Source organism: Chroicocephalus ridibundus, chromosome Z, assembly GCF_963924245.1.
Source record: "Chroicocephalus ridibundus chromosome Z, bChrRid1.1, whole genome shotgun sequence".
Taxonomy (NCBI): domain Eukaryota; kingdom Metazoa; phylum Chordata; class Aves; order Charadriiformes; family Laridae; genus Chroicocephalus; species Chroicocephalus ridibundus.
The window spans coordinates 7,315,089-7,327,132 of NC_086316.1; the positions used below are offsets into that span (position 1 = coordinate 7,315,089).

General features: G+C 39.0%; 1 protein-coding gene across 3 annotated transcripts in view; it reads right to left on the minus strand.

The window, feature by feature from the left end:
* Window positions 1-12,044, minus strand: part of VCAN (versican) — a 116,523-nt gene that overhangs the window by 85,791 nt on the left and 18,688 nt on the right. For all 3 annotated transcript variants that reach the window (XM_063320160.1, XM_063320159.1, XM_063320157.1), the window contains exons 4-5: window positions 1,507-1,681; window positions 1,265-1,392 (exon numbers count right to left, since the gene is read on the minus strand). In XM_063320160.1, the coding sequence (XP_063176230.1) occupies window positions 1,265-1,392; window positions 1,507-1,681 (303 nt within the window). The remainder of the gene's footprint in view (window positions 1-1,264; window positions 1,393-1,506; window positions 1,682-12,044) is intronic.

Here is a 12,044-nt window from a genome sequence, read left to right on the forward strand (position 1 = left end):
GCATACAGACAGGCTTGCTTGGAACCGTGGCTTCAGGAGCACTAAACTAAATGCATACAAGCAAATGATCAGCCCAAAAGATATTTAATTAGGAACTAGAAGAATTTTTTTAGAAAGGAACAGTGAAACTAGTATGGAATAAAAAAACCTGTCAAGACAGAAGCAGTGTGACACACTCAGACCACTGCAGTAAACGGAAAATGTGCTTTGAAACCAACTTTGGTTGCAGAGTATTTCTGTACCAGAATGAAGTTCCCATGTGCATAACCAGCACAAAGCCAAAAAAAATAGGCTACAGGACAGGAAAGGCTATTTCTGCATTTATATTTTAAGCATACGTATTTAACTAGTCACAGTAACGTCTAAGCATAAGGATATCTGGTGTCTGGAACACATCTATAGGCTCACTGAAAGGATATAGTTAAATTCACTTGTAGAAGAGAGACTATAATAACATCACACCTGTAATACAGAGATTTGTGCATGCTAGAACTGCCCATTCACATTTTCCTTTTTACCATCAAACTCTTTGTTGAATAAAGACCAATCATAGAGCTTAACCATGGACTGCAAGGTACCATGGGGTTCACAATATGATCCGTGGTTCATAGTTACCATGTGGCAGAATCATAATCACTCTGCTGCACTAGACCTGTTTAATTAGCAGCTTTTGCAAAGACTATGGTTGTACCACGGAACTGCAAAGAATTTTACTAAAGAAGATCCAGATTTGTCACTGGAAAGTTTTTGCTTCTTGGTTTCTTCTTGATGCTGAGATGCCCCTTTTTTAAAAAGATATTATTAAACTTAGATTGCAATTAAATATCTGTCTAATTTTATGCCACGGACATGTAAAAACCTTAATTACATACTTTATGAACTATAATACAGCTAGCACATGTACTATATCCATCTTTATATATAGATATAGTATATATAGTTTCTCAAACATTAAATGCATTTCTTTGAAAATCCTTTTATAATGTTCAAAAAATAAGATGCTTCAAGAGCAGCTTTTGTGAGATCTACTGCACTAACTATAGCAGCTTTAAACCTGACTGTCTCTTTGTAGACTCCACTTTCGCCTTTAATTAAGGCTTGCTAGACCACAAACTATAGGTTCATTTCATTCAGTGATTCTCTTCAGATTCAAAACAGCCAGAACTTATTTTACACAGAATTTCTCATTTCTTTGCCTTTCCACATTAGAATCTCCGGTCATTTTTGAGTTTTGCAGTGCAGAGTAAATATGGACCTATCTTACCTTCCATGTGTTCCACATAGCAATACACATCATAAGTTTCATTCGGAAAACGGCGTCCATATGTTCTGACTCCTTTCTTTCCCATTTTATCTCCAAAGCAGCCAATTCTTGGATGTCTAATTGGATACCTGAAATGCAGCATGCTCATGTTAATTATTATGATAAGTCAGCATTTTAAGCCTGTACAGGATAAACATATTAATTTTGGGAAACTCTGTCAAGGGGCCTTTTAAATGTCTCACCTAACAGTCTGGTCAGACACCCAGCCAGCATCACATTGCTCAAATCCATCTTCATAGGCTGCTTTCAGTTGTTCTGGGCTTGCTATGACAGCACCATTGTCCAGGCAAGTCTGCTGAGCTTGTGTAAAATTCAGAGTATACCTGCTGGTTGCTGCACGATAGTGAAACACAACACCTGAAAAGACAAAAAACTTACATTAGTGACACATTTTGCATCATTTCTGCATCATCGTGCTGTAGCTTTACCTAGATATTGCTCCAATGCTGAAAACAGATGGGTACAATAAAAATAGTAAAAGGCCAAGAGATATGCTGTCATATAAATGATGTCCCCCCCTCTAGTGGCTGGTACTAGTAATTATATAACACCTTATGTTATTAATATCTGTTGAAATTATATTCATCGTATACACAGAAAAAAGTAATTACACCATATGTGTGTTTTTACTGCTGTGTTACAGAAAATCATGATCAAAAGGGAGAATGAATGCTAAAATATGTCAATGACATCACATAGTTACCTGGACTCCCACTTCCAAGTGCTGGTTGGCTAATTGCACTGCAGGCAAGGTTGCTTACGATAACAGTGCTACCTGACATGTTGGCTTATTGGGCTACATGACACATCCAATTGCGAGTCAAACTGCATGACCAGACCAGACCAAGCACATCTAGTCCTTGGAAAAATCGGGCTTAAAAATAGACTTTCCGAAGCAGCCAGCTTCAGTAACTGCACGCAGAAGCGCCCACAGTCAATGGGGTATCCCTTGAGTGCTTGAGGTCTGCTAGCTGCAGTGAGACATGGCCAATGGAGACAGCAAAAAATTTGTGCTTTTGATGCAGATTTGATAATTGGTGATGGCCCTGATGTCTGTTCCTATTCATCAAACCTTACTATAGATATAATATTTATAAATATATGGCTGTTGGTCAATTCTTCCTAACTACTGCACACACCAGAAATGATACAGACAAAACAAAGATTGCTTTTATTTGGGGCCTTTCTGGTTCTGGAAAGAATCTCCACAATTTCAAAAGTTACTTGAGTATGTCAGACATTTGGAGAAGGAGGGCTAGAGTTAATATGGTTTTGGTTAAGGCAGGATCCGTCTAGAAGCCACATTCTGTTTTCTATATACACGTAATTCCCACTGAATTCAGCAACAGCTGCACCTGCACACCTAAAACAAACCATAAAGGGCACCAACTCCGAAGTGGCAGAAAACAGATATTCCACCTTGCAAAATCGCTTCCCCCCTGTTGCCAGTGTCTTTTGCAGTTTAGCATCAAAAGGATCTCTCCTGATGATCTCTGAAAAACAACATTCAACCTCCCTTACTGCACTCTAAAATCTTCAGAAGCATTGCAACACCATAAATCATCCACTACACAGAATGGCCACAAAGCAAGAAAAATAAACCATAAAATGTTCCTTTTCTCTGATGATTTTATCAGAGTACTTCATGATGAGGAAATAACACACTGTAATACAGTTAGGGAAAATGGTGGTATTGTAGCAATAATGAATTTAACAACAAGTCTTTGTTATTAGAGCATCATTGAATGATGGACAAAGTGTGCTAATTTATGAGTAAATAGAAATATGGGTAACTTAGTAAAATGTTGATTCAAGAGGTTCCAACATATTTACTTTTTCTCACGCAGACAAAATTTAGTAAAATTTTGTCATCTATCAAAAGTCTGGATATGGACAAGAAATAGAAAACACACATTTTTCTTCCTGTCATGATTCACTAAGAAGATTTCTGAAATTAAAACAGAATACATTATCTGAAAAATACTCACAGGTAGGTTAAACCTCAATCATCAGACACCAATTTTAGCAAAGCTACTGGCAGAGAAAAAGGAAATAGGAAACACTGGGAATTCCCATATTTCATCATTTAATACGGAGACACACACCAGCTGCAGGCACTAACTGGAAGCTTACAGACCACGAGCATCCCCATAAAGTGCCCTTTCAGAACCGCTGACAGAACCCATCACGAACAGCCCTTCTTCCAAGCAACGATGTAATTTCAGCTTCAAATAGATCCAAGCATTGTTTGGCAACAGTGGCAAGTGAAGGATCCGCCCTGAAAAATTATGGCTATGTTTATATGAATAAATTAAATATTCCAGGTGCCTGCAATTCAGTCATCAAGACTGTTAACTTGTTAGATTAGTTCACTGCACTTTTTGGCCCAGGCCCTGTAGCACTCTTCCAATTTCTGGACAGACATCAGGAGCTAGCAAAGACCAGCGACAACTTCCAACGGGCACCTTCATCCTGCGCTGTGAGCCCAAGGAGCAAAACAGCATGGATGGGGGCACCACACCGCTCCAGAGAGCCCCAGTGCTAAAGCACAGCCTCAGACACGTTTTCTTATTAATGTGAATTATCTGTACGGGGAAACATTGAAAAGAAATGTCAGAGAGATAGCTTTACTAGCTCCTACATCCCTGCACTTTCTCTGTTATGGGGCAACTTCCAATGCCTGGTTAGGGCAAATTCACATGCAACGTGTGTTGTCTTAAGGTGTGCAAAAATTTATTTAGACCTTTGTGTATATATTTATATAGATATATGTGTGTGTGTGCATACTTTGGCTTTGTGTTCTCTAAACAACGCAGTCTGTCATCACATGTCCAACACAGAGCATTACCTTACAACATAAAAAAGAGTCAGGCAACAGCAACTAACTACCTTTGAATCTGAAAAGCTTAAAATAACAAATATATGATTTGTAGATTATTTTTCTAAGCTGTGGCATGAATTAAAATATTTATTTTAATATATTAGGAATTTAGTAACATTGGTTACTAAACAGTAACACTGTGAGCCAGTTACTTGCTGGTATAAATGAGCACGGCTCTATTCAGCAGTACAGAGCTGAATAAAAACACAAGTTCAAGTGACCTCCTTGGTGTTCTGGGTCTAATAAGAAAAGGGCAGGTTTTACACAGCTCACAACAGAAGCCAATAAAACATTTATCCTGAATCAGAAGTATGAACTCATAACAATATTCACAAGCTGGGCATCTGGCTTTACTGCATATTATTGTTGAATATATACAAACATTTTAAACCTTTTTTTTTCCATAGCATTGGTGTTTCTGCATTATACAATATTTGACACTGACTCTACAACTCAGGGTCAAACCAGAAACGCCCAAGTATGTGAAGCAATTTGTTCATTTGATTTGTTGTTTTAATTTTATTTAAAAAGCATTTTATATGAGTTTAGATTCATTGCCTTTTTTTTGCGGGGTTGTTTGGTTGTTTGTTTTCTTCCCCAAGATTCCTTAACTCATGCTACATGTCTTCAACCGGGCACAAGAGCACTGCTTCTCAGTACAACCACAAAAAGTTTCATTAAGTTAGCAGGAGATGGCAACATATTTCGCTGAACTTGTATTTTTTAAAAAACTTCCTCCTGCTTAAATGAGTGCATTCTCCGCAACCAGCTATCTCACCTCTCATTTCTTCCATGTTGGAAGCAACCACTGCCCTTCTTAGTTGGCATACATTTGGGATCCCTGCCATAGTTGAATAAGGCAGGACTAAAGAGTTAATATCACTGCCAATTTAAAGTAGCTTTTGCAGTGCTGAGAAGAGCCTTTGGTCATTTGTAAATCCTGGAAAGGAACTTGGAGAATGCTTTGTTCTCCTCACCCTGATCCAAAAGGTAAACTTCACCTATTCTTAGAGTTGAAGGCTCTTCCATTTCCAGTGAGGAGCTAATGGACATAAAAGAGCCTCCAAGATGAATGGGAAGGAGGACGTCAGTATGTATAAGCCTGTGCACCAGCTGCAATAATTAGAAGACCCCCTGGGGCTAAGAAGATTAAAGTGCAGGACTTTTCATTGTTTCAGTTAAACAGAGAGAGAGGGGCAAAATCCATTGTCCGAGTTTTTGCACTTTAAAACATTTGTAAAGGATTTTTTCCCTTTGTCTATTTCCTCTCTGAAAGAAAAGGCAAGAAAGGAGTTGTCCTAGGAACAAATAAAGCAACTGGAAAACAGACTATGGCAGTATAATGTTGTCACTGAACATCTGGCAAACAAAGTCAGTGTAATTACAGGAAAGAGTAGCAGCCTCTGCAAGAAAGAACACTTACAGGAAAGTAATTTGTAGCATCCAAAATTCACTTCTGTCTGAGCAAGAGAGAATGTCTTTTAATCATTTATCTCTGTCTCAGACCAGAAAATGTAAAGTATTTCACTTTTAACAAATGAGGGCTTCCACACGTAAGAGCCTGGTTCTGTGGTTTCACACCTTTGGGCTGCAACTTTGCTTTATTACGTGCCAGGGTATCGTGCAGCAAAACCCCCTGGAACTGCAGGGGAAGGGCTCCTTGGGTGGCTAATAAATTACAGTTCACTTTCTCTAGTGAGCTCACACTGCTGCAACGTGCACTCTTGGAGTCATATAGAGCCTGAACTTCAGAAGTTGTCTCACACAGCAAAGAATACCTAAAGAGAAAAGATTATGATGGTAGCGGTTGTTAGTCTGTTAAGTTTTATGTTAAAATCTTAATCACTGTCGTGCAGACCCCTGAAACAACACCCAACCCACCGTCAAAGCTACCACACAGTTTGGTGATCCTCCTTGCCTTTAATGAAGACGACAATTTACATTACAAATACATGCCAAAATAGAGGTTACAGGACTGAGCACTGTATGAAAGGAAGCAATAGGTCAGCATTTTCAGCTTCCTGCATGAATAATTCATTGGTGTTCCTCATTCGAGGTTTTGCACCCATCTTCTGACCCCTGTCTTAGGCTTTGGCAACCTGAGAACAGGCTCCCATTGCATCAGGAGGAGTTCCATTGCCAAATGCCTCGGGGAACTTCTCAGCATGGGTAGAGAAAGTGCATAAAAAATCCTCTGCTCCATCTGCCCCAGCGCCTCCTCCTCTCCAGGGACAGATATTTCTTGCACTAACTCACATGTTGCTCCTCTGTGCAAAATCTTTGCATCCATCCTCCCAGAGCACTGCAGTTCTGTGCAGGTGTAGACGAGCTCCTCTGAGCAAGTCCAGAGAGGGAAAGCGGTTGATGCTGAGATTTACCTATATTTTTCTCAGAGGGGAAGACTTCTTTACTACATCTGCATTATCTGTGAATACAGGGCCAGAATTACCCACTCAGTTATCTTTGCAGAGCAATGTACTAAGTCACACTTAGTGACTAGCTAAATAAGGCCAAGACATTGCTATTTAAATTAAAATTATTTAAAAAAAAATACACAGCCTCTCAGAACTGCCCTTATACAGGAGGATGACCAACAATCTCAAAATATTTTAACCATTCATACTGTCCTCTGCTCTACCGTCCTGCATGTGAAAGCGTGCCATGCGCTGCTCGGGCTCAGGGCGCTCCCACTGAAGGTCCTCCATACAGGCTGATGCTGAAACCCCACCAGCCTGCCCATCCGCTGCCAAGTTCCCAGTCCCTACGTGAGGGACTCAGCAGCTTGACCAGAACATTTGCTTCCCTGTTCCTGGTGTGCAGTGTACGTAAACCTTGGGTCTTTGTCACCCAGAAATAAATTTCCCTCTCCCACCTTTTGATGGCCACTACCCATTGTGCTCTTTTCTTCGGAGGCTCCTTGGGATCCACGATGCAGGAGAGTAAAACACAAGCTTAAAAATGCAGCAGTTGATGTTAATGTAGTTAGCAAGGAAGCACAGAAGTTCAACATTAAGAGGCGGTAAGGTTTCAAGACAGATAAGTCTGAAAGATTAAATAAAAGCATCTCTTCAAATGTCATACTTAAGAGATAATGAAGGGGAGTTCTGGCTGTAGAGAGAATAAATCAATTAGGTTGTCAACACACAATCTCTCAGGGCTAAAGCACAATTGAGTGGCAGCGTTCCCACATTGGAAACAACACCCATTTATTAACATTATAATGCCTGCAAGAAAGAAGAGTTTGCATAAAAATGAAAATGTGAATTACCATCTACTCTGCTTCCCTAATTGCTGCTTCTTCCCTTTAACAAGGTCAATACTTTAAGCCTAAAATTTTCTTTAATGGTTTAAAAAAAAAAAAACCGCACGCAGCAAAATACTGAAAAACCCTAAAACAGGCTCTCAGACTTGCAGCAGAATCAGACAGAAACTATCAAAATAGGCCCATGAAAACAGTGGTCTCCCAAAAACATCAGCAAGAAAAGGATAAACTGCTTTCACTACTGATAAAAAAATATTCACCATAAGACATGAAAAAACAGCAACAAAACTAGAAGGATCCCTTTTGCCACTCTAATCCCTTTAAATCAAATCATCTCTAAGGAATACAATAAAAAAAAAAAAACAGCTCAAATGAGTGGTTTCTTTAATTTTTTTTCTTCTTGATTACACTTGGTCATACAGGTTATTTTTATTGCCCTAGAAGCCTAGCCTAAACTAGTCATCTAAATCTCTCTCATCATTGACCAGGCATATGAACTGTCAGAGAGCTCATCTCACCAAAACTCTCGTCAGAGAGGAGCTGAAGGTAGCATGAACCTGTGTGTTTAGCTTAGACTAGGCACTCAATTTAAAATTCTTGGAGGGGAAATAAATCGTACCCTGACCCCAGGTTGTTTGTTTTCAGACCTGCCATCCAAGTAAATGCTGTGGAATTGCATTTGGTAAACTATCAGTAGGCAATCGAACACTTGGGGATGATTTTCAGAAGGCATTACCTGCTGGTCATCAGCCTCCACCTTGTTCCCAAATGTCTCTACTGGGATACAGTGAAAACCCACTGGTGTCCAAAAGCAGCTTAAAGTGGGAAGGAAGTGGCAACTCATGTTAGCTACTGAGAAGGGAAAACCATCTCTCTTAAATAACTGAAGGCTCCTGAGACCTGACATTTTCAGAAAACAGTGGCAAGGAAACAACTAAGAATGAAGATAAAATAACATTAAGCATTCAAAAACTGTGGCTCCTAACATGAGACAGTTTGACATGTGAGTTTAATAACATCAAGAAGGGTCAGAAGAAAAGCTCAAAACACTGTAGAAAGATGAAATTACAAGAGCTGACAAAGGAAAAGCTGATCCTGAGAATGATGGAAAATTTCAGAGGGAAGTGCAGAGAAGAAAACGTATGAAAGGAAAAGCAAATACGAATGACTTATTGTGCATATTTCACTTCTTTTAAGAAGTTTAAGCATGTAACACTGTGATACTGTTAGGTCCATTTTGAACATTGTTCTGATTTTCAGATAATTGCTAGAGCAGTCAGTGGGTTAAATATATCGCAGCACATTGTTAAAGATTATAGACGAAGTTAAAGAAAAAAATCCCAAATAACAAAATCAGCTACAATTTGGCTAGAAGAGTATCCCTGTCTGAGAGGTTGATGTAACTATAGCAGCAAACGGTAAAAGGAAAGCATTTCCCACAATTAGTAACAGGAAAGGAGGTATCTAGTGTGACAAAACCGCCCTTCTGCGTGAGCCTGCAGACCTGTCGGCGCTGGCACTGTCCCCGGCCTCAAGGACAGCTCTGTGGTTGCGATTAACGAGCAAGGCAGGCGTCTGGCTGACCTGAAACTTCCTGCGTGGGCTAAAATTAAGTGTTTCACTCCTCTCTCTTACACTTTCACCAGTTGTAAAACGAAAATAGTAACATGCAAGGTACAGTTCAACCTAGCCCCGCTGATCTTGGAGATGAAATATGCAAAGCACCTGATAATCCATGCAAATAGGTGCTCTCACTTGATTTCAGGATTTATAAAGGCATGCAGCACGGCATGCAACATGCTTACTTGCAATACCAAAGGATTTAGATTAAGTGACCCAGCATGTCCTTCTAGTACTACATGGCTTTCCCAGATCAGATCTCCAGGACTGTACACACAACTGAGCTACCCTAGTTAACAACATGAACACAATCACTCTTGCACCCCTAATAAAAGCAAGACTGTTACGAGTTAGCTTTAAACTGAGCAGTTTAAACAGAGTTCAAATCAAATTATTTAACCTCTATCACAAGCTAATGATGCCCATACAGGTAAGTACTGCTCAGAGGATACAAGATACCATGTTAAACCAGACTATCTTGGTGATGTCTCTGAGCTCCTAGTGAATAGAATATTCACTATATAGCTATTGATACCTAAGTAGTTGGCATAGGTTGTGCCTATAACCAAAGCAAAGAAAAAGCATAGAATTATGGTACTTTCCAAGATCCTGCCATTCTTTAGAAAGATTTTACCTGTCAACAAAGGATGTAGTAGAAATATGCAATGTAGAGGCAAAGGGAACGTGGCTGATTAAACATGTATTGCCCTTGTGAACAATAAATAGCTTAACCTGCTGTGGTTAAGTGACAACCAGGAGTCCAGCTGTGGATACTAAAAATTTACATACATTCAAAAAACAAATGGAAAAAAAAAATCTGTGCAGGATTATCTAACAAAGCCATCACCTCTGCCTCAGGAAGTCCACGGGTAACAAGTCTCTGATAGCAACAGAGTACGCAGGAAAAAGGGTTACGTTTGCCCTTTGGTATCAGCTATTGCTGCTTTCATTGGAACAGGACACTGGGACAAACAGATCTTTTGTCTGGAATAGTACAGACATGAGTTTGGTTTTGTCCTAATTTGCAAGAAGCATAAATTAGGCAACAGTTGATTACATCAAAAAAACCCAATAAATAACCCTACAGCAAGGTAGGATTCTGTGCTGAAGCGTTTTGAGTCAAAGCACAGAAATACAGAATTGTCATGGTCAAAGAAGGCAGTTCTGTATTTACACTCTGTCTTCTTGGTAAAGCTAGTATTTATCCTTTTGTTAATAACACATAAATCTGAGTTTTCTGAACTTCAGACGTTCATTTGGCATTTAAAAATAGCACATTACTGGATATTTACATACAAATTATCAAATTTGTCTGTTGTGATAGCTACACAGAAAAGACAGGTGCACAATTAAACACTTCTTTTGTAGACCGTCTTGGTCTCAAGACTCGGTTAAAAAAAAAAAAGTTAGGCATTAAAAGTTTTAGTGTTTACTTTCAATGACCAATATAAACTGTTCAGTTTGTATAGCTTAACCTGTGAAATAAACCCTATATGCTACAGAGAAAATTATCCTTTCTTAGAAATACCATTTTTCATTCAGAATACATTCCATCATGGGTAAAATACATTCATTTGATGCACAATGAGTTCAACAGGAATTTTATATTCCTAACATACCTAAATGAAAGGCTAGAAATAGCAATTACAGCATATTTTTCTTTTTAATTCAAGTTGGCTCTCCCAGTTATCTATTACCTTACTTGCAAAAGTTTATTTGAAAAACAAACAGCACAGCTGTTTAAGCTTATCTGGCTTCATTGAAACGGGAAAATACTTTTTGTTCGAAAGTTTCAAATGAGTTACTGTCTGCAAAACAAATGGAAAATGTGAAAATATTTAGAACTCAAGTCCTGAGGTGTTTAAAAATACCCACACAAGCAACCATACAAACCCCATAAAGTTATCATAATAACAAGGGTGTAATTTCACCTACTTCAGCAGAATAATGCAGATAAACTTAGGCCTACTTCATCTGGCCATTTCTGAGAAATAAATTAGATTATACTTAACACACATAACAGTGTTGGCAGTTAAAGAAACAGATGAATGTTGCTTTCTGAAGCATTAGTAACATTTCTTCACACACCTAAATTGCCCCACACAGGGAGTTTTGCAGAAACTTCCTATCTTTAATAACATGATTCTGCTTCACTTTAGGGTTAAGCTATATGATCAAGCAAGTACTACCTGAGCCAAAACTACCACCTTTCTTGCATACTTTTAATCCACTGAAAAGCTAAAGCAACACTTGCCTGCCCAGTTCTCAAAGACTGCTACACAAATGCGTTTTATGTTTCACTTGTGATGAGCATAAAATGTGCGGAATAGGAAAACTGGTGATAATTTTGCCAGGATTTCATGGGTTGCCCGGGAAGTGCCAGCCCCAGCTGCTCTCGGGAGAGCTGACCAAGGCACGGTGCTGAACAACTCCAGCCGCCAGCTCTGAAGTCACTGCAATTAACATGGAAAGATCTCCCCGCTAACGACGCTAACGCTAACGACAGGCAGCGAAGAACGCACAGAGAGTGTACAGAAGATCACGTCTCTCCAATTGTTATCACTTTGGGGTGCAGATTTAAAAAGACAACATAATGGAAATAAATTACATTTAGGACTTTTTTTTTTTTTTAAATAAAAGCTGAAATCACAAAAAAACATAAAGCCATACTGAAATGAGGGCGGAAGATTTGAACAGCAACAGTCACGTGAAACCCCTATGAGTCTGATAAACGGCATGTGTTTCTTTAATGTAGAAAAGGGACAATGGAGTGCACAAATGACAATTTAACAATGCTACTGTCCATTTGGGTCAAGATCTGGCTTTTTGCCCTGCTGAAATTTTGACATTAAAGCAATCATGGAAAAGAACAGATACAAAAAGAAAATGGAGTGTGTTAAACTTTCTTTCAATTAAAAAAAAAAAAACAAAACTCAAAACAGATCACCTCATCTCAT